General features: G+C 42.3%; 1 protein-coding gene across 5 annotated transcripts in view; it reads right to left on the reverse strand.

Moving 5' to 3' along the window:
* Nucleotides 1-24,230, reverse strand: part of LOC119476974 (transcription initiation factor TFIID subunit 4-like) — a 96,410-nt gene that overhangs the window by 51,672 nt on the left and 20,508 nt on the right. For 3 of the 5 annotated variants that reach the window (XM_037750724.1, XM_037750711.1, XM_037750719.1), the window contains 5 exons: nt 20,487-20,562; nt 19,230-19,344; nt 12,101-12,270; nt 6,076-6,206; nt 1,601-1,726 (listed from right to left, as the gene is read on the reverse strand). In XM_037750724.1, coding sequence (XP_037606652.1) covers nt 1,601-1,726; nt 6,076-6,206; nt 12,101-12,270; nt 19,230-19,344; nt 20,487-20,562 — 618 coding nt within the window. Of the gene's footprint in view, nt 1-511; nt 1,454-1,600; nt 1,727-5,497; nt 5,695-6,075; nt 6,207-12,100; nt 12,271-19,229; nt 19,345-20,486; nt 20,563-24,230 lie in introns of those variants that run through there. The other 2 variants (XM_037750733.1, XM_037750741.1) reach the window with 2 other exon arrangements.

A 24,230-nucleotide genomic window follows, 5' to 3' on the forward strand; every position in this document is an offset into this window, starting at 1 on the left:
TATATAGGGAGAGGGTTCTCTGGCGGAATCCGCCATGTTGCTCCTCCATGTTTCTCCTCCATGTTTCTACAGTAGCTCAGAACAGACAAAACAAACACTGGCTCTAGAGAGAGCCTTTCATGTTTTTACGTTACCTGAAGGCCACCGTAGTTCTCCGACACACTTGTGAAACTGCGGTAACGTGAGCCACAGAGCACAAAACCGTGGTACCGCCAGCCGCCGTCTGATTTCTGTTGCTCCTAAAGTAGTGTTATTATGGTATGGATGGCCTCTGAGCGAGGCGAACTGCGTTACCACGGTTTTGCACTCGGCAGCTCGCGTTACCGCAGTCTTGGAAAGGGAGGAATGAGCGGAGGGGTGCTCAGTTGGTTGCAATCTGCAACCACACCACTAGATGCCACCAAATCGTACACACTGTACCTTTAAGACGCAGTGCACACTACTACTCCGCCAAAGCCAGAAAACTTGTGCAAATGAGGCATCTGGTTAGACAATGATTTTTTTTTTCTGATTGCCACCTAACATACAATGACAATCAGAGATAGTTTGGACAGGAAATCATAACACTTCTTATTGCTTAAAGTTGTAATCAACTTTATATATATATATATCTTTGGTACTAAACGGTTATTACTGTAGTCAGGCTGTTCTCATACACCATTTGTAGCTACTGTATACCTACGAGAAATTATTTTCCTAAATCAAACTAAGTAGTTTTGTTGCCTAAACCTAACCAAGTTGTTTCCCTGTGAAGACCGAAGTTTATTTTGAAAAGACTGTATGCATGTTACAAGCAGAAATTGAAATGTGTTGCTGGACATTCATAGGAAAAAGCACAAAAAATGAGGAATAACTTTTTTGTAAGATATGAGGATACGTTGCTGTAGCGTATTTGTGCTGTCTCTAAAAACTACCTCTAAATTAAACAGTGCAGCCGGTATTATGAGGCTTTTCATTGGATTTGTTAGTTTAAAGAAATCATCTATCTCTGTTCTTGATTACTAATGCAGTTTGTTCCAAACAAATCTCTGTTGCTGCTTTTGGAAAGATGCAATACTTTTTGTGCACAATGCAATTTTCCTGGTAAAAGCCTGCTTGACACCAGATGTTTGGAGCAACATATATTCAGTTGTATACAGTATATTGATAGATAGCTTGATAAAACAAAAAACATGCTGGCACTCTGAGAAATCTGTACTCTTTGTTTTTAAACTGATGCTCTGTTTCAGCTGAGCTGTCAAGGCTTGTGATAGAGGGATGTTGTGCAGGTTGTACACGGGGGTGGGTGAGTGTGTGTGTCGGCTGAATTGTGCATGGGAGTTGCGTAGTGTACGAGGTCCCCCCTCCTCGCTGTGTCCGGTGAGGAAGAGCCAGGACAGAGGAGGCCTGGGGCCAGGAGCCTGGGAGGACGCAGGGAGGTCGCTTCATCCACTGGTGTCACACTCTAATTCATCTGTCAGAGCAACACGCACACACATACACACAGCAGCAGTACACAAAAACACACTGTTGCACGGGGACATAACAACTGTCTCTCTTTCTCTCACACACACACACACACACACACACACAGTAGGATGGTGAGGTGACAATAACTTACTTTAGCGGCTTTCAACAGGATCTCTCTCTCCTGCTCGTCCTTCCTCTGCTTTTCCATCCTTTCCAGCTGCTCGAAGAAGCGCAGCTGAGAGCGAACGTCTGCAGACTGCTCGTAGCACTCATCATCCTGACAAGGAGATAGAGAGAAAATCACTGCAACTGTTGAAAAAAAAAGCTACAAGTCCCATTCAGTGGCTGCTTCTGAGGCTTTGGGCACATATATCAGAACTTCAGGGCGGCCCTCAGTCCATCTACTAAATTATCTCGAAACCAAAAATAGAGTAAATAATTGCTAGAACATCGATTTCACCCAAAGCACAGAGTATGGTGGTAGAATATTTGTCAGACATCAATGACAGAAAATTTAGAAACTCCCCTTCCTTGAAGTTTGGCAAGATGAGTCAAACCAAAAAATGTATGTGGCCACAAAACTTTTAGTAGCAAAATAGTAAATACTGTAATAGTGCTGAACAGTAGATGAATAAACAGTTCAGTTCTTTCTTTTTAGTCTGCAACTAATGATTATCTTCATTATCGATTAATCCTTTAATTTTTCTGTTTTATTGATTATTTACTGTATTATGAGTCAGAAAATTGTCTATACCGCCCAGCACAGTCTGGCAGAGCCCAAGGGGACGTCTTCAAATGACTTCTTTTGCATGGCCAACAGTCATAAGCATAAAGATATTCAATTTAAAATGATATACAACAGAGAAAAGCAGCAAGCTGGGACCAGTAATTTGGCCATTTTGCTTGAACAAAAGACAAATAAACGTGTTGCTGATCAATTTTCTGTCGATTGACTCATTGAATAATCAACTACTTGTTTCAGTACTACTGCACAGTGGCACTATATGGAAACAGGCTTCTGAACTAAGAGGACGCACAGAGAGGAGAGACAGGTAGAGAGCAAACTGACAAAGAAAAGTTTGACAAGATGTGCGTGATCATAATTAAGCATGCTTGAGAATATACATGGGTCAGTCCTCATTATAAGAATTTCCTAAAAACAATGTATAGGTAGCTTTCTCTCAATTTTCAAGTTAGTATTTTTTTTTGTAAAACTTAAATACATTTTTTATATCAAATTAATAAAACACTTGGTAACACTTTCATGGTAATTAGAAAGTAACCTATTTGAAATTTCTTTGGATTTACTGCCAAATTTACCTCAAAATTATTTAATAATTATATGCTAAAATAGCATATAATTGTTAAAAAAGGGCTCTTATGCTTGAGAAGCGGTTGTGCGCTGCTCTTCATCTGAGGTGGAAAACCAAAACTAATAGAAGACACTTCTGATCAGACACAAATCTCACCATTGTGTGATTTATTGTCTACACAGCTGTAACCAGGTAGCTAATGTAATGATTCAGGAAGGTTTTTTTAACAAATTTTAAAAGAAATTATTTGCTAATTATGATCTATTTATCAACAGACATGGAAATAAAGCATATCAATTAACTTTGTATTCTTTTCCTGGAAATGTATTGAATAAATTACCAGCTATTGGGAAATAGCGGAATAAAACACTTTGTCCAGGTGTGATTTATTGTATGCATTCATCGACTGGACGAAAAGAATAACAGACTACCATCACCATTAAAATCAATGATTACAGAGCACCTTTGTAGCCGAGTGGTTACAGCACACGTCACATTACCACAACGTCCCGGGTTCGACTGCAGCTTTAGGACCTTTGTTGCATGTGATACCCCTCTCTCTCTCTCTCCCCCCATTTACACTCTCACATAAAGGCAAATGTCACAAAAAAATAAATAAATACAAATAAATCTATGATTACAAATAAAGATTATAACAAATAAGTCTGGCATTCCCTGCTGATAATCATAAATATACCTTCATCATTAACTGCACATTTGGTTAAACCAACTTTAAGACGTCTGGAACACCAGCGGTCTGATCACAACAACACACTTGAACATACACTAACTTTTTCTATTTAAAGGCGACGCTTCTCTTTGCGCATGGCGCATTCGCCTCCCACTTGGGAGATGGAAAGGCAAGTGTGAAAACAACTTTTGTAGGTCATCAAAAGTTAATAGGATAATTACTTATTTCACATGTTTGTGTGTGTATGTCTCCTCTGCAGCTCTGTTCTCCTCTTGCACTTTATTTCTATATCACTCTCTTCTCTATCTGTGTGTGTGTGTGTCAGGTTTGTGTGGATGAGAGACGCTGGGTGGCACAGAGCACAAAGACACATCAGAGGAGGCTCCTCGCCAGCACCCCTCCACCCCCCCACCCTCTTTCTCTCTCTCATCCAGCCTCCCTCCTCTTTGTTGCAGCGCTGAGCCTGCACTCTTGCCGTAGCTCCTGCCGCCGCTGACGAAGCCCGGTTGCTCTTTAAGGCCGCTTTGTCTTTTGGTCTTTTCTCTTTTTTTTTCCCGCTGATGTCAACAGAGTGGCTTCACAGAGCTCCGTGCCTCTCTCTCACACACACCTCATTTACAAAACCACAAAAAAGGAACAGAAAGAACGAATAGAAGAAGAAGCACCAAACAAGATGGGGACAGCTGTAGCGATGCTCTTCCTCCCTCCCCCTCTTCCTCCCTTCTTGGTGTCAGGGAAAAACACATTTTCAAAGTTCCCCCACTGTTCTCCCAACAACGCCAAGATTTAGGCTCGCAGTCGAGATGGATTTGTGCTTTAATGTACACCAATTAAATGTGGTTATATAGTTGCATTCAAGGGCTACGAGAGATAAAGCCACCAATAACGAGAAAAGCACGCAGGTGTACGTCGCAGACGAGCACTCAGAAGTTCTTTTACACCTCAAGTTTTGGCTGACTGACTGAGAAGTCTGCGCTCTCCTGTTTATCAACTTAAAGGTAAAAAAAAAGAAGACTTTTCATATTAACTTTTATGTGTTTATATTAGTGGTACACTTGCATTTTTGTCTGTGAGTTTATGCGTGAGACAGATAAAAGTGCATGTGTGTGCATGCCACTGTGTGTCTGTGTGGGAATGTTGGAGCATATAAGCCCGTATTCGAGTTTGTGTGTTTAAGTATGTGTGCGCTTGAATGTCCTGATGAAGTTTCTTCACGAACTCGAGTGAATATTCTATATGATGACGTTGCTACATATATCCTTATCCGTAGTCAGTGCATTACCTACAGATAGTGGTCGGCACGCTCCCACTTTGGGGAAGCAGACAAGAGTAATAGCACAGTAGCTAAATGTATTGCTGTGGACGCCACATTCGAATCCGAAAAGTCACACAATAATATAAACAAACTAACCAATCGATGCAGCGGCAGACTAGCAACTTCGAGGTAAAATTACTGTTTGTGTCAATGGAGTCTGGTGGCTTTGAAGAGAGGGATATAACGGCTTCAGTTCCCCGTCAGAAAGGGCTGTCTGATGGCAAGGTAAAGCAGTGAAAATAATCTAAATATAGCGTACACTTAAACTGATATTGATTTTTTTGAGGTGGGCCTTTTTTTAGGTAAGTTTTTCTGCTGCTCCCGTCCACAGCCGCTATACCTCGCCGTCAGACAGCCCTTTCTGACGGAGAAGTGAAGCCGTCATATCGTTCTCTTCAAAGCGACCAGACTCCATTGACAAAAACAGAAATTTTTAGAACACGAGAGTGTACATACAACTCCACTTCAAAAAATCCAAATTAACCCTTTTATTTATTTGCAAACTTAGCACAGCTAATGTTGACTAAGCTAATGCTAGCATTCACATTATTTATAACCTTACTGATTAGCTTACTTTGGAAACCTATGTCACTGCTTTATGCTAATGGCTGAGTGGGCGTTTCCATTTGAAAAACCCGGAAAAGAACGCAGATGGAGTCAACCTTTAACGATACTTATATTTATCGATGCTCTTAATGATACTTCATAAAAATGTGGCAACACACCAAAAGTTTTTGGATGAGAAAATGATAATGTTCGTTCATTTTCCACGATTTCGCTGTGTGCACAGTTCAATCTCACACACTGATGGCGGCGGATGACATGTAATGCGCTGGCCTGCCCATCAGGAGCAACTTGGGGTTCAGGTCTTGCTCAAGGACACTTCGACATGTGGACAGGAGGAGTCAGGGTTCGAACCACCAACCCTGCAATTAATGAGCCACAGATGCCTGAAGTAGCACACACAGCAGAGTGGGATGACTGGCTGCTGTGAGTGTGAGGCCATTAATTGAGGGTAATGAAATTTCTATAAAACACTTTTCAACTTTATCCTGCCCACCTGCCCTCTGCCTTTGGAGTTTTACTCACTCACTTACATGTTGAATATTTCATTTTCCCCAGTGTCGGCTGTACCTAAGCTCGTAAGCTAAGCAGCTTTAAAACATGTGAAAGTTGACGTATCTAGTTACAATAAAAAACTGTTTGGAAATGAATTAGGTGTAAGAAATGCATTGAATGACTCCAACAGCTCTAGACGTCTCTACTTAGTGGGTATGTGTATGTGTGTGTGTGTGCGTTCTTCTTACCTTACAGGAGTCCAGTCGGTGCTGTGCGATGGTAGAAACCTTTTCTACCACAGTTCGAAGTCGTGACTGCGTGGCGTGTGAGATGAATGTCACTGCCTCCATAGGGACCTCTGTGACTCCAAACTTCTTAGCTGTGAAGGACACAAACACACATTTAGGACAAGATGAAACTTTAGCGATCAGCATCAATATCAATTCGACCCCTCTTTCTCACTCAACAGGTACAGTTAGTATTTTTTCCTTCTCATAATTAAAAGCAGATTTCTCATTCACCTCACTGATTCTGTCTCAATTAAAATGTTGATCCTCTACTTTTTACCATCTGGGAGTTTTATAATATAGCCTTTATTCATTTAATTTACTAAAGAGATAAACGGGTTGGAAGTGATTGTTTTATCATCACTTCACTTGCTTCCACCATTTGCCATTTCGAGAAAAACAACAGCTAAGCAGGTAGAAGGTAATTGTTTCACTACAAACACACACACAACTCATAAAAACACACCAACAGAGTATCACAACTTTCATTCTCCACTCATACACACCTACTGTACTCACTCACACACACACACACAGAAAAACAGTCTGGATTAGTACGTGCAATTAACTCCCAGAAATAGGACTCATCACACAGAAAAGTTAATTTGTTTCACAGTCTTAGTGCAAATTCAGAGAGTGGCTTTACTAGCTAAGCTCCTCCAAGTGTGTAAACGACATTGACCATCTCTTTTTCACAGGAGAAGGATAATTTAGTTTCCTTGGAGCAAAACTCATCTGAAGTCATAACAAAAGAGAGGAGGACAGACTTTGGTGGGGTTACTATCTGTTTCCAACTTCCTTTTAAATTATTCCATTACCATAATTTTCTCTCTGGCACCCTTTTAAGTAAACCACACCAATTATTTAAATCAGCTGAACAATGCATATACTCCTCATCCGCTCAGGCTTTGAAATGGATGCATGGAGGGAGCCCTGTTAGCCTTATAATTACGGTGGCAATACATGTGGCAATGTCACAAGGTCAAAGAAAAACACTAATAGGCTTCTGCTTCCTGAAAAATAAGATCTTTCAGGGACATTAATATTTCAGAGAAAGTTTAAGAGACTTAGCCAGAGAGCCACATTTCTGTGAGCAAAAACACATTCTTGAACTTGTACGGATACTAATCACTATTATTCACCTAGAAAAAAAAGGGCCTGGAAAACAGACTAATGAACTAAACAGCTTTAATAGTTTGCTTAGTTTCTACAAGACAGAAAAGATAACAGGAATAAATTGCTGCACCAGATTTTAACATCTCCAGTTGGGTGGATATTTAGTAGTTTTATCAATGCAAGCGGTATGGCTGTAGGGATGGCAATGTCAGTTGTCAGGTCAGTCTGTTCACCACTTTGGTCCAGACTGAACTATCTCAGCCATTATTGGATGGAATGTCATGAAATTTGGTACAAACATCTGTGGTTCCCAGATAATGCGTATTAATAAATTTGGTAATCCTCTGACTTTTCCTCTAGCGCCACCATGAGGTTGACTTTCATGGTATTTCTTGGGTTCACTAAGATGGTGAACACATGGATGTTTTATAAAAACTGGATACTGGACCCCAAGATGACGCCTATTCATTCCAATGAGAGTTGCTCGACTGATGTATACACCAAAAACGTTTTCTAGCTTCCGGGTTTCCTTCCAGGGTATGCGGCCCACTGAATATGTAGAGTAGTGTTTCTCCCGCTGGCCCATAGGCTTTACATTTTGATGATGTCACAGATTTTAAAATCGCTTTTCTCGGCTCGAGGAAAGTTTTATAAATATAAAACCTCCAAAGAAAGAATCATAATTGACCTTGATTGCAGTTTGAGGTGTCCTGTCAACAGTTTTACAGACGTCTCTTTTACAATGGTGGTCTACGGGGAAAATGCTTTGTATATCCAGGTCTTATTGTACATCCATGGGTGAACATGGTAAACATTATACCTGCTTAACTTTAGCATGTTATCATTGTCATTGTGAGTATATTAGCATGCTGATGTTAGCATTTAGCTCAAAGCACCGCTGTGCCTATAGTACCTGTACAGCCTCACAGAGCTACTGGTGTGGCTCTTTGTATGTTTGAGATCTGTCATCAGTTACATCTTTATAGTTTCTCTTTCAAGTCATACAAAGACACAAAGACATTTTGATTGATGGTTGCATGTGTCGAACATGTCTTCAAAACTCAAGACACCCAATGTCATATAGAGAACTACATGACCATCCGCTACCCACGTATGCATCCACTCCTTTTTACACTTGCAGTTGCAGAGCTTATCAATATAAGACTTATTAGAGGCTATCGCTAATGTTTTGATATATCAAGTAGGAGCTATGTAAACAATTAATTATAAGGTTAATATAGATTATGTTTGTATTTTTCACTTATTCTGTGTGTCATGCCGCTCCCTTGTTAGATAACACTGTATGTTCTTATACCATAGCTATCTGCTCATCACTTTCAACACCACAGCATCAAGAAATCCAATGGAGAGACACAATCTGCATCAAGGCCTGGTATCTTGAATATTTATTTAGCATAGAACTGAATGGTATCCATAGCAACAAGGGTCCCCCTGAAAAGTAGCTGGCAGTGAACATAGAAAAGGTCCTGAATGACCCAACTATACTAGTTTATATCTATAAAACCTGCAACTATGTGATTTGTTCTTTTCTCTGCCCACAAAACACATAATAACCCATGAAAATCCTGATATAGTCCTCTTGGGGCAGCTGCTCCCCCTCACCTGAATTGAGCAATTTAACTTTTCTGGGAAGGAACCATGATCTCAGATTTGCACATGTTGATCTTCATCCTGATCACGATAAACTGCACATCAGGAGTCAAGGTCCAGTAAAACCACAAGGACCACTCCGTCCTCAAATAGCAGAGATGCCATCGCATCAAGTTATATCCACACACATCTTAAATATGATGTCAATAATAAGAAATGGCTCACATAAACATCCAGTGGAACCCATAGCCGAGGTGCTCATGATCTTATTAAAGATCTACAATACGCACATAAAACGTATTACTTATAACCATTATGATTTTTTTTAATTTTTTGATACTCTACAGTTATTGTGTTTTTATTTAAAGGTTCTCAATACAATATTTAGAGCAGAGGGATTGCTTCCGCACAGCTCTCAACATGGCGACGGGTGAGCCGGCGGCTAGCAGCTAACGGCGCTAACAGCACGAACAGTGCAAACAACTGCCACAGGGCTGACAGAGCTAACAGTGTTAACCTGGGGGGGAACCGCAGGGTGGGTGCTACGCTTCGGCGACGCCGCTGAGCGTTATCAGTGGTAACCGCCGTATGAGCGCAGTGCAGAGCGTTGGAGATTAGCTACCCAGTGGGGAACAACAGAGAGACTCAAATGCACCAACATGCATGCATGGCTGGCCCGCTACGTGAACAAAGCACAAACAAACTCGGATTACAACACGCACAGAAGGAGAGTGACTTCATTCTCTGCTCAAGACGCTATTACTCCTCTAAATCTTTACAATTGCAAATAGTTGTTTGCTGCTATATTAATGCTCTGAATATCGTATTGACAACCTTTACAGGTTGTATGCATTTAAATTGATTTGCGGTATTTTGATTTGCCAACAGGAACTGCATTCAAGACAGATTAAAAGGTGATGTAGCATAAAAATGCCACAGCATGGTGAACAAAAAGAACTGTATTTAAAACTGCTTGCCATATAAATTTGATTACTTAGTCTCTGTTCCATTGATGATTTACTCTCAAACAAGCTCAAGCAGCTAACATTTGTGTCAAGCAAAGTGAGACTTCAGTGACTGCATCATGCTGCGACGTGCTCCTTAGATACTGTAGTTTAATAGCTATACTGGTAATTAAAATATCAGTTGATTATTATGCCATTGTGCACAAATTAGACACTCCAGAGACCAGTCACATTGTTTAATGGTTAAACACACTCTTCTTCTGGCGCCAAGAGAGATATCGGAGCACATGTCTTACAATTAGAGTGTTTGTGTTGACCTGTGTTTTTTCCCCAGTAGCAGGTCATGCTAGTTTCATGGTAAAACTGACATGATGTGAGCGCAGCATGAGACACTTCCTTTGTTTTGAAAGTGAATCATGTTCCAGTTGCAGGAAATTATACTTGAGAACACATAGCATCCAATCAGAATGAACCATTTTTTGTGTCGTTGCTATCATCTCTCGATTGTGCTATCAAGATATGTTTGAGAATGACACTGAAATAATAATCAATCCACAAATGATTATTTTAATATATTTTCAGGTTGTAGAATTTTATTTTTTTAAGACATTTTCAGCAGATATGAAAACCTGTGTGTTCCCTGTTAAGCGTGTGTGTGTGTGTGTGTGTGTGTGTGTGTGTGTGTGTGGACCATAAAAGTATCAGTGGACTATCATTACTTTGAGGAGCTTTTCTAGAGAGCTTCCAGCTGTGCTTGTGTTCTGGTTCCTGAAATGAGGGAGGTGGAGTGCTGTTTTGTGGCTTCAGAAATGTAACTGCCCCCCCCACACCCAGCTCAAGGACCAGCCTAGAGAGTTACATGTATGAAGGGAGGGAGAGAGAGGTTTGGGGAGAGGAGGGCGGTGTTTGTTTGGAGGGGATAAATGAGAGAGGAGAGGAAAGGAGACACAGGGAGACATGAAGAGGAAAATAAAGACGGGGATAGAAAGAGGCATCCTCTCCTGGAATCAAAAGAAATAAAGGGGGAAAAGGAAAGGGGGAATTAGGTCTCGATTGAAAAGAAAGATGCTGGGACCCATCTTTTTGAAGGGGCAACCAGAGGTGAAGTTTTAGCAGGATGTTCCACAGTAAACGAGAAGGCAGAGCAGAGTCGAACTTGGTACTTGTACAGTAAAGAGGTGCAGCCGAGGCTTTCTGATTGAGTGGAGCTGGCAGGCCGGTGGAGCCTCCCTCGGACTGCTGTCAGCTGAGAGCGCAGAGAGGCCAATCACTGACACAACAAAGCTGCATAAGTGCCACTTCCCCAGCAGGGGGCGCCCTAGCCTCCTGCCCTGCATCATGCTGCGTGCCCCCCCTGAGGAAAGATTTATATTTTTAAACAACCCCTCTGCCCCGAGGTGACGGGATAACAACCATGCCAAGAGTCCACGTAACGAATCATGACCCGCAGGGTTCCGTGCTACTCTACAGATACTTTAATTGAGATAAAACGAGATGAGGGCGCTAGACTCCCCGTCACGTGGAATTATGCTGTGTGTTTTTTGATCTGACGCACAGGAGCAAGATGCTAGGCACAGTTTTATCTTGAGTAATAACGCTCATTACACGTTTTCACAGGTTTCACTGTGCAGCGAGAGCCTAAAGTGTATTTCAAGCAATAAAACTGACTGCCGGTAGCGAAAAGAGGTAATGAAGACACTATCACTCTCATGTGATGCTGCAAACCGACCAAGACCTCTCCGCCTGTATCGATTAGCACACGCAATACTGTGTGCCTTCGGAGTGTCAAGATCCACTAAAAAGAGAGAAAGAATCAAAATCTCGCTGCCAAGTCTTATTCCTCTAAACTCTGTTCCTTTAGTCCAGAGGACAATCTGACAGCCAGCCTTCAAAAGACAAACCCATAAAGTATTTATGTGTGTGCCTGGGGTCCAGTGAGTTCAGACAGCCACTGAAGAATTCATTAAAGGAGGTGAAAGAATTGTTAAGTGTATCAAATTTAAACCGAGGCCAAACAAGAAAAGGCTCAGCCTGAACCACTGAAGGAGAGAAAATCAAAACTGTCTTTAGTGATGACACAAATACAGAAACAACATGTTCCTGACGCAAAAGACAACAGTTAGTGATTTCATCACTACTACAGCCTGGGTTTTTCAGTTTTGGATTGTTGTTTAGATGTGAAGATTGGAGGTACATTTTGTCTGCTGCTATAATAACCACTTTATTTCTGAGAGGCTGTAAGAACATCTAACAGTTAAATGTTTGTGAGTCTGGGCAAGGCGCACTTATCTTACCTGTTTCCAGAATCCGTCGATGGAGCAGTCCCGGATGGAGAAAGGCCTCGTCTTTACATGAGCGGATGTGCGTTCCCACTAGTTCAGAGTTGGTGGCGAGTATTCTTGCGCTCTCCTCGTTCAGGTTCACCCCGGCCATGGAGGCCACGTCATTGATGTCATCGTCATCCCTGCAACATGAGAGATGGTCGATTAGCAAAATACACACAATGGAAAACATTAACTTCTAATTTAGAATCCTAACTAAAGGATCTCTTCTTCAAGAGTATTAAGTGATTAAGTAAACAAATCTTTTATAGACCCCCAAATAGAAATAGAAGTAACGCCTCGCGGTTGTATGCCTCCACCAACCAGTCAGCGATATTACGAATCCTACTATAGTGAAGGCTAGCCCTACTCTGCCTCTGATTGGCTTACCATGATATTCTTACCCTGACCCAAACCAATCTCACTCCTCATGCCTAAACCTAACCAACCTAACCAACCCAACCAACGAAGGCAGTGAGTACTAGCCAATAACAGGCAGAGTAGGATAGTTCATACCTATACTGCTATAGCAGTAATTTAGCTACCAGTCAAGTTGCAATTTACATCCATGTCTGTCCAAAATGTCATCACTTCACTATTTTATCCTATTAAGACATTTGTGTGAAATTGTCATAATTAGCATATGAATGCTTGAGTTATGACCAAAAACGTGTTTTGTGAGGTCACAGTACCAAATTCTAATCAGTTCATCCTTGAGTCCAAGTGGACGTTTGTTCCAAATTTGAAGAAATTCCCTCCAGGCGTTCCTGAGAGATCATATTCACGAGAATGGGACGGACGTAAGGTCACAGTGACCTTTGACCACCAAAATCTACTCAGTTCATTTTGGAGTCCCAGTGGATGTTTATGCCAAATTTGAAGAATATCCCTTGAGGCATTCCTGGGATATCGTGTTCATGAGAATGGTACGTACAACCCGAAAACATAATGCCTCCGGGCGGGGCTGATGCCGGCGCGGAGGCATAAAAATAGCTAATGCATTCTGGCAAATTTGATGTCCTTTATCTGGTTAGGATTACAGATTTTGAAGACACTCCAAAATAGAGGCACAGCAGAGGTACAAGGTAATTCAGGGTGAACTAAAGTTACTAAAGTCAGTGAAGGTCGCACACTGATTATGGCGCCTGCATAGCGCAGGGGAGAGGCCCGTTTGGGAAGCAGTCTTTAGGGATCTTGTCCTTGTCGCAGCATTAGTGACTCCTACTGGTTGGTTTGTCTGCACCCTCCACAATTAGAAGAAACTGCTTATAGTAATCTGTATTGCGGAGGGAAATAGTCGTAACAAAATGTAAAAAAAACAAAAATCCTTAAGAGAAAAGGCACAATGCTGCTCGATCCACTATAGAAAAAAAGAATTAGGTTTGGCCATGGAGGAAAAGCCTTGTAAACAAACCCGTACCCTTACTCAATATCAGTATTCATGTCCCAACATTATCACAATATATTCCTGCTTATATTCATGAATATTTCCTTGATTGACAATATGCATTCATTTTGTTACAGAGGGCTATGCTTTGGTCATAATGGCACAGAATTCCCATCGCGGGGTCTATTTGTGTCGGCGCTCTGTGAGGCGGGGAGATGAAGAGCGTTTGGACGGAGCTTAGCTCGGTAAGGATGCTCCTGAGGATTGGCACAGAGCTGTGATGAATCTGGCCATGTACTAATGTCAACAAACTCCATTTGCACGCCACTTTGCCGCACTTTGCTTTGTATTTTCTTGATGTACTGGTCATTTTCTCGCAGTCGTAACGCTGACTTCACATTGTTTACATGTTATTTCATATTAGCAGAGACGTGGACGAGGGTAAACATGCATAATTTGTGTTTGGGTCATTGCATTTGACAGTAAATGAGATCCCTGCATCCTTCAAAGGCTGGAACTTTCTTTGTGAGTTGTCACCGGGACAAATTCCTCTACAATTATTGTACTTGGCAAGTAATGATTGTGATTCTGGCCTGAATTAGCTGAGCGGTGACGTGTTGTGCTTACAGGACTGGCCCAGAGCGAGCAGCGGATTTTCTGAGTTGCTTTGACGGAGGGAACAAAGAACCACAGAACACACACAGAGTGGCCTCTCGCCACTCACTGGCTCACCTCCACAGTCATTTACGTTCATGCCACCGATGTTGGTTGCGACAGAGCTTGTGCATGTGCCGCTGTGCTTTTGTGTATGCATGTGTGTGCAGCGCGGGACACCGAGTTCTTTCAGGCGTCTGAGCGTGGGCACTCGCCGTCAGCCAACTCCACCCCACTGAGGCCCTCCTGCTCCTCGGTGCGGCCACAGAGACCCGATATGAAACTTGACACCACAGCGGGAGGTTGACAAAGATGATTAGAGCATCTCCCTGAACCTCACACACCTCTACCTTCTCTCCTCTCTTCCTCCTCTACTCCGGTCTAATTATGCCTTCACAGGGAGGATCTACATAACAACACAAGCATGGATACGCAGGATTATACCCCGCGCTGCACCTCAGTCTGCACCTTTCTTCATCACATCTTCATGAATAACTTGGCCTGTCCTAAAAAGACACATGCCCGAGGCCATGTTCACTCAGGTAAAAAAGAAACGCTGCTACCCCCACAGCTTAAATCTATACATGTAGTCAGGTTAAATGTACCAGTCAGGTTGATGACCTTATCCTTTTCACATGTTGAGCAACAGAATGAAAAACACTGTGGACAAATTCACTATTATAATAGATGAATACAAAAAAAAATATCTCTCAAAAATGTCTCTTTTTGGACAAATCTAATCTCCTACTTAAGTACCATGCAAAGCTTACCAAGGCACCTACATTTCTGAGGTTGGCAGGAGACATCACAACGGGTTAGAATTTTATATAAATCATACATTAATTGCATACTATTCATACACATAAATATTGAAGTTGTTATTCCTTTTTTAGGTCAGATCTGGCGGCATCTAGCGGTGAGGTTGCAGATTGCAACCAGCTGAAACTTCTCCCATGTGTCAAGTGTGTAGCAGAATTACGGTGGGTGACGCAAAAACATGAAAACTATCTAGAGCCAGTGTTTGGTTTGTCTGTTCTGGGCTACTGTAGAAACATGGCGGCCGGCTCCGTGAAGAGGACCCGCTCTCTAGGTAGATATAAACTACTCATTCTAAGGTAACGAAAACACAACAATTCATATTTTTAGGTGATTAAACACTAAAGAAAAAATACTTAATAATATTATATTCCAATTCTGCCAATAGATCCCCCTAAATGCTACACACTGTTCCTTTAAATGTATTAACATGTGTATTTCCTGCAAACTGGCTCAGGTAATGATGTGCAAGTTACGATATGTGGCATTAGTCTATCTAGCAAATATAATCTGCTTATGTATCCCTATAAAAAAAAAACATGAAAGTGAATTTATAATTTTGTTCCGTTGCCTCTAGTTATCTGTTCATATAGCCCTAATGAAATAGGGAATAAGCCACATGAAGTCATATAAGTTTAGCTCAATTGATGGGATGAAAGTAAGTGTTCTTATTTTCACCAGTGAGTGTTTACAGTGCAAGTATCAGTACTGTTGATGCACAAAAATCTACATTGAATCTGTTAGGTAACATGCAAAAAAATGTCAGCAGTAAGTCAGGGCAGAGAGGTTACTACACTGCATAAGTACATAAAGCATCACCCAGTATCCAAGAACACTAGTAATATTCTGTTTCTTTTTCTTGGATGGTCTGATTTCTGGCTGTTTGGGATCGCCAGGCTTCAAATCAAATGAGAATGCCAAAGACAGGTCTGACATTAAAAGGAGGGAATGAGATATGAAATGCAAAATATTCCCGACTATACCTCCGCGCTAATAAAGCAGAGATGTAATTAGCTTCCACAGAAGCTAAAGAGCAGCCTCTCAGTTATTGGTTTGGGTTGGCTCGGGGACATAGAGCCGGCGGTCACATGAATACATATGCATGTCGTTTCCATATCAAGCCTGTGTTTCACAGAGGGCACGCCATAGGTGGTGGTGAGAGGATTGCATTGCCATTTAGAGGCTGTGTGTTTGAGCGTGTGGAAAGATGGGGGTGCAGATCTCCTGCGCCCCTCTCCACCATCGCACCAACCCCCCACCCCCGCTGGATAAAGGTCCCTGTGCCCAGGCGGGGGGGCGCTGATTGATCCCTGTGACTAACGCACAGGCCATCCAGGCTTGTTGCGCCCTCACTGAGAGACATGGACCACTGGAGAAGTATTCTCCATGAGGCAGCCAGGGGTTCACTGGGCAGCTGATGGGATGTGTGTTTATGGCCCAATGGATGACTGGTGGCACAAGAGGGGCCAATAAACCCAGCAACAAACACTATTAATTGAACAGACCACCCACGCTCAGACTACAGTTATTCACAAGCATCCTGGCTGGGTGTTATGTAGATGTTTTGATGAAGGTGTATGCCAAAATACCTCAGTTTGATGAGGCCGTCAATAAAAATATATTAGCATTCCAGACTTTCCTATTTTTGGAGTGCCACCATTTTTTTCCATGGATTTTTTGGAGCAACTTTATAGTGGCAGAGCACCCACTCTGAACGTAATCTAATCTTGTGGCTGCTCTGTTTCCAAGTCTCTGCATCAACAACTGTTGGGAGGTCACTTTTATGTTCTAATTGAGTCCAATTTATTTATAAAGCTTTTTTAGCAAAATAGGCGCATCACATTTGGCAATTTAGAGAGCAACTGAGGATGTAACCACAACGGCAGAATCAACTCACTTTGCTGGTAAATGATGGAAAAGGGCTGGTGGGACACTGGCAACAGTGACTGATGAACAAAAACTTTTGTTCCCTATGTGTCTTTTCCTATTCAACTATGCATGTGTTTGTGTGTTTATGCGCACGGATGGATGTGTGTCCAGCATGTAGGACAGGGTTGGATCGGAGGGCTGAGCCTGAGCTCGGAGGTTGGCAGAGGGCTGAGGGCCTCGGCTGGCTCGCCTGTGATTACAGCGGATGTTGAGTGTTTACAGAGAGATGAGGAGGGGATGAGAGGGGGGGGGGCACAGAGACAGCTGCTTTCACTCTGTACTGTAAACTACACACACATCCACACACACACTGACACAAGCGCTTACACAGAAGGCTGTAGCTGCACTGGAAACCCCACAAGCCCCGCAGTGTGTATGTGTGTGTTTGTGCTACAGCCGGCCCGCTGGGACCAGTGGCTCAGAGTGACAACCATACACACACATCAGTCCCCGACTAACAGCTGAACACGAAGCAGACCAGGCCGGCAGAGCTCAGTGGATTATTTTTTTTCTTTCTTGCGATCACTTTCATACTTTTTCTGATGTTTGCTCCTCTCTTATGTTAAACATTTGTTGAGTTGTAAGTAGTAAAATCATGTCAAAACAATGCCGATAGCATGTTGTGAGAAGAAACCCATAGGTAACTTTGAACAACTCCTAAAAGCAAATATATGTTTTTTTTCCCATTGTGATTGACAGGAAACACAGCAGCCACCTCTGTTCACAGGTCAAGCCATTATGTTCATGTTGCAGGTTTCTGGTATGAAGACACAATGGCGTCCGACGAACACTGGGCTCTGCTCCAACATGTTTGTATCCTCAGGTAAGAAAAACGACAGCAAACAATAAACAGCAAATGAGACTGAGAGGTTTCAGACAGTCCAACAGTAACCAACTATAAGGTTCAGCCGAAACCTTCAAAAAGTAAAGAGTTTAATGCACTCTGTTTGCACTATAAACTAATAATAAATAACAAAAGATAATTTTGCACAGCGGTTTCCAAGATGCTCAGAAATGCTGACTGAAGAGGAGCAAAGCAACACAAAACAAAAATTGGAAATGAAGAGGATGTCAACAGAGGTCCATCACTCATTAAACATTAAAATCAATATCAGCCCCAGCAAACTCATATTTGACTTAAATTACAATTGTGAGTCGAGGAAGTTCAGCGAGAGCGTGTTTGTCGGAAGGAAACAAGCTACCGGCATGTAGAGACAAACACATGGATGGAAGCAAGTGTGCTGTTTAAGGACCGGGCATTTAGCTTCTTTAACACACAAGTGCAGATTATCACCTGACCTGGATGAAAGGAAAATATGCTACAAAATATCAGTGACTTGCTTCTTGCGTGACAGTGTTGCTGTGCGTTATTGGGCTTATGTTGAAACCAGTGTGTTTGTGTGTGGAGGGCCACTGTGATCACCGCGGGGGGAAAAAGGTCGACAGTAACAAGCGAGCCTGACAGCTTAATTACCAACGCAAGCTAAAGATTTATTGGTTTATCAATCAGAGCCTCGGGCGCTGCCTTTCCCCTCAGGAGACGGGAGCCATTACCATGAACCCGTTGGCCCATGTGACCCAGACTCTTCTTGCCCCGGCCCGGTCACACCAGGGCAATCCTAAACCCCCTGCTCCTGTCAATACACGCATACACACATAAACAATATTCTCAGATCTTTAGGATATACACATATGTTCATGTGCACCCAAGCAGGGACACAAACAAACACAGAGAAATAGAGGCATACATGCAAAACATAAACACACACACACACTAGCACGTATATGCTGCACAGACAAACACAAATACACAAAGACTCACACAGAACATGAACCACAAAGGCCAGCATGTGGGCGATGAACCTTTTATGTTTTGAGACAAAAGCCCAGCTGAAGCTGAGACGGAGAGAGAGCAAAGCTGCGGGCTAAATACCGTATGTTTGACTTAACCGAGAGGTATTTTCAGAACCGCATCCAGAAATTCCAACCATCTGGACACAATTACCTTATTTCTAAATTAAGATGTAGCTCGTTTGTAATTCTGTCGATGAGTTGTGACACTGACACAAGGAGGGCGACCGTGAGGGTGATGTATTGGCTGGCTGTGTGTTGCTATGTGGTGGGCGCAGAGAGAGAGAGAGAAAGAGAGAGGACCACCGATCAACCAGCCAGGCTGCCAGGTGGCCACTGGGATGAACACTCGTAGCCTTAGCTGAGAGTGTAGCCTGTAGTCATGCGGGGGCATCTTAGTGAAATGCTGCCCCCATGTGACGACTGCCAGGAACAACAGCGGTCTCCTGGCGAGAAGAGATGTACCTGAAAGAACCTCCTCCGGGGTCGTTGAGCTTGTTTTTCTGATTCCCAGAGATCTGAACAGCGAGGCCCACGGGACTTTTGCCTGCTTGGATGAAGCCTCCCTTCCCCATTGTGCCTGTTAAGAAAAGGAGGGATAAAAACAAAGAAGAACACACTAAACAAAACAGTAAAGGAGTAATGTCATCATTGAAACGTCCCCTTCTATCTGCGTCAAATATCCTCCTGTCTAACGACTACCTTCAACTGTCTCTGTCAACCTCGCAGGGGTAGATGGAGGAGGGGAGCGCTACTGTCGCTCTCCCCAGGTTGGTGCGTAGAGCGTCGCTCTGTCAATATCACTGCGCTTCACCGGCTCTCCTTACACTCCTAAACCGCATCCTGCTCCGAGACACGTTTTCCAGAGAGGCACAAGGACTGCCAGAGTGAATTTAAACTTGATTTTAACAGGCATGTTCCTCGCCAAGAGGCACAGAAAAGTATTTTTAGAACTATCCCCGCATTCCAATTTATGGGCATAAAACAACCTACAGATCTTTCACTGCAGGCAATCTTGGGAAAGGGGGCAGATCAAATTTGTATGCACCTCCGATCGCGCGCACACACACACACACACACACGCACGTACGCACACAAGCAAAAAACAGGTACAAACACGTACACACATTACACACACCACCTGAGAGCACACAGCTCTCTTAGGGGAGCGTTACGCCCGGTTGGTGTTGGGGCGATATTTGTGGGCTTCTGTGGGAAGAGTGTTTGTGAATCAGTGTGAGTAAGCAGCAGCGCAAATGTTTGAGAAGGCTTTATAACCAGACAGGGAAAAAAAAAAAAACACCTGTTCTCTCTGTGGCTCCTGCCTGTTTACACATCTTACAGCTTACTGAGAGATCATTTAGGGTTTCACTAATGGCTATCTTTGTTTAACCTACTTTGCTGGCTTTTTTATTTAACCAGGAGGTCAGACTGAGTTTGAAAATCTTGAAATATCCGGCCAAGCATGCTCCCTTGCTGGGAGAAGTAAAAGTTGCAGGCCAGAAACAGAAGCAAAGTGTGTGTCGGAGGACTTCTTCAAAGATGGGAAGCTGAAAGTCAAACCTACCAGAAGTCTGTCCTTAACTGAACTTTAGTCTCGCACAATTTTAAAATATGTTCTTCTGAGTGAGACATGAACAACTGCCTGAAATAATAAAAAAAAAAGGCAGATACTGTACATGTGATTGAATTCAGGCTGGAGAAGGACTGCAGATGTCCTACCTTGCGATCTGACAGACTGTGCGATCACCACAGGCATCCGGACCTGGCCACCAACGGCGCCCGCTGACTTGATGCCCTGAGGAAGAAAGACAAATGATATACTTTACTGTAGTATTTCAAAGAATGAAACAATTTGTAAGTGAGACGGGAGATTAAAAAGTATATGTAACTGCATGCCTGCTGAACCACATTCTGCACTTTTACACCATCCCCAAGAGGAATTGTTCGGGGGGAAAATCTACTTTTGCTCCCCTCGCAGACTTTGTTAGTTGAGAAGAAACGATCCATAGTCAAGCCGGCCGAGAGCCACTTGAGTTTTGTGTACTGATTTCTATTCTACTGTAAGATACTGAAAAATATCTGCAGTAATAAAGCAGGATAGATGCAGAATATTTAGAAGAATGATGAATGCTACAATGGCTATCCCGACACACTGCTCTGAGAATCAATAAGGAGGATGGATTTCTGTCACTGTACATGACCTACATTTGCTTGCAAGACAAAGGCAATAAGAAGTCAAGACTGCGGTGAAAAAGTAGTTTAGAAGAAGGAGATGTAGTGGTAGAAGAAGAAGAAGGAGCAGGGGGGGTGGGGGGGGCTGTGCTGGGCTATTAGAGTCACTTCCTTCCTTGGTAGCAGCCAAAGGCTCGGCCTCGGGCTCAGCCATCCATTCCTACCAGTTTGCTTCTTGCTGCATATTTTTTAGCCTTGTTTTCCATTCCCTGACACATGCTATATTACTGTTCAAGCTACTGAAAAAAGACAGAGGCCATTTTTCCCAGAGATCCACTGCAGGGGCTTGCGAGAGTGGGAGGGAAAGGGAGAAAAAAATACATTCAGCACAGGCAGAGATAGCGAGCACCTCTGGCCAGCTGGCGACACAGTTAAGAGGGGGGAAAAAGTCAGGTAGAAAGTTCGGGAATCAGAGGTTAAAAGGGGAAACACTGAAACTGAACTCACTGCTCGTCTTTCAATTCAAAAGTATAATTTTTCTACTTTTAAACAAAGTCAATATTAAATATTAGATATTATCATAATTACTGTAAACAAATGATATACAGTATATTTTGAATGATTGTTAACATTTGCCACATACTAGCGGTTTCGTTAGTGCTGGTATTCTTCAAAAAGACCACTGCTTCCTCAATAAAACTGTACTCGTGTTAGCTGTAGGAAAAACTGAAAAACTGTCATGGCAATTTTCAAAGGGGTCCCTTGACCTCTGACCTTAAGATATATGAATGAAAATGGGTTCTATGGGTACCCACGAGTCTCCCCCTTTACAGACATGCCCACTTTATGATAATCACATGCAGTTTGGTGCAAATCATAGTCAAGTCAGCACACTGACACACTGACAGCTGTTGTTGCCTGTTGGGCTGCAGTTTGCCATGTTATGATTTGAGCATATTTTTTATGCTAAATGCAGTAACTTTGAGGGTTTCTGGAGAATATTTGTCATTGTTTTGTGTTGTTAATTGATTTCCAATAATGAATATATACATACATTTGCATAAAGCAAGCATATTTGCCCACTCGCATGTTGATAAGAACATTAAATACTTGACAAATCTCCCTTTAAGGTACATTTTGAACAGATACAAAAATGTGATTAATTTGCAATTAATTGCAATTAACTATGGACAATCATGTGATTAATCGTGATTAAATATTTTTATCAATTGACAGCCCTAATCTATACACATTGTGAACACACAGTGAATAATAAGCTGCCATGTAGTGATGTGGCCCAGTTACTACTCTCCATTTATTCTCCACCTTTTTATCAAGTCCATTCACTAAATATATCATTTGCCCGGAGGAAGTTTCATTATAACTAGCGGTGTATTTCTTTTTCCAAAAAACAAAATTACATCATAAATTGCTAATTTTATTCGATTTTCTACCCTAAATGTGTTAAAGAAACAAAGTCGTACTTCAGATATCTTGCAATAAAAACAAGCCGTAATCACATTAAACCCATACCATGTCATGCTATCTCCAGTTACAGTTAAAAAAACATTTTGAAAATCACTATGCATAGCTGCATATCCTTGTGCAGTAAGTGAATTATAGAAGAAACCTCAAATAATATAACCTCACATCTATAGACTTTAAGTTACAACTGCTACACTTTAAAAGATATTTATTACATTTAAGTATTTTCCATGCTGCTGGAAGAGATGTAACCAATGCTACTGTGGTATGAGAGGAATTTTTTGCCTAATTCAACTAGCTGTCTGGTTTCAGACTGTTGATGTGCCAGGGGCGATCATTTACTAATGTTTTGTGTGATAGCTTATGTTGGTGTTTTATGCATGTGTGTGTGTGTGCGTGAGAGAGAGAGAGAGATGGAGAGAGACCAGAGGCATGTTCTGGACATAGACTGCGGCCGCCACATTGCTTTAAAATTGACCCGGGGCTGACCTAGTTACCTCGCTTCACCCTTCAACGGTTAACGGGTAGAGGGAGGGAGGAAGGGAGGGAGCGAGCGAGCGAGATGAGAGAGCGATGCGGGGGTAGATACAATGAAACTGTTGGAAAGAGATGGAGAGACAGCAGAGGATGGAAAAGAGGAAAAGAGAGAAAGCAAGTGAGAGAAAAAAAAAAGTAGTGAGGAAAATGGTGCGAGAAAGAAGAGCAGGAGAGAAGGAAGGAGGGAAAGTAAAAGACAGAAGCCTCTAGCTCGCCCACCCCTCTGCCTGGACCAGACCAATCTGAGTCTGACCTCGCTTGACCCATCCATAGCCTGTGCTCTGTGTGTGAACACATCCGTTTCACTTTGCGTGTGCACACACACATATACAGTATTCACACACACACCATGCTAACGTGATACTGCTGTGAGTTGAGTGAGGCTGTCGGTGTCCAGCCCTGGACCCTGCAGCTTACCTGGCTTTACTTCAGCTGTATCCACACACTATCACTGGATGAACTGCCCCTAACCTTGGGTAACACTTGTCCCGTTGCCAGGGGAAACGACTGAACAAAAAGATATTTAACTGGGACAGAGCACACAATTATCCTTGGTCGAAAGACGCTGCCACAATATTTTTCTCTTTCTAACTTACATTTCATTTTCAGGGTCAATTTGCAGAGTAATATAAATACAATGAAATAAAAACTATTAAATTAAATAAAAAAAATAACTATAATAAGAGTCGCTATACAATACTGCATATTAGGAATATGTAGGACAGATGACACTCCATTGACTGCAGCAGGTTGTGGTTTGTCTCAGAAAGCACCCTAATAAAGTACACTTAAAGTTGAGATGAAATTAAAGGAATGCCTTTTTAACCCTTTTAGACCACATCCCCGGTCATATTGTGCACCTATTTAACAATATATGCAAGGAAAAAAATTACAAAAAAATACATTTCTTCGTATTTTTATTTTAAAAGCCAATCATCTTTTCTTTCTGTAAAACAAAATATGACACGTGCTTATGTAAGCTAGTACCAACCAGTTTCAAACAATAATATCGTGACATCCATCCATCAATCAATCAATCTGCAACTAGTGACAAGGGAGGTGTGTGTGATGTAGCTCCGTATTGCACTACATTCTAAGCCCGCCCACTTTTTAGCAGTTCAATCAAATGCAAAGAATTTGATTTTAAATCCCTCTTGTAGCTGCACACCGCTCAAATACTCTGTTTCAATGGGGAATACTCACAGTACAGAAGCTAAAGAGGCTCTGACTTCTGTTTCACAGGGACTTCAAAGCCCCGATGTGTAAAAC

Source organism: Sebastes umbrosus, chromosome 2, assembly GCF_015220745.1.
Source record: "Sebastes umbrosus isolate fSebUmb1 chromosome 2, fSebUmb1.pri, whole genome shotgun sequence".
In the NCBI taxonomy this organism is placed as follows: domain Eukaryota; kingdom Metazoa; phylum Chordata; class Actinopteri; order Perciformes; family Sebastidae; genus Sebastes; species Sebastes umbrosus.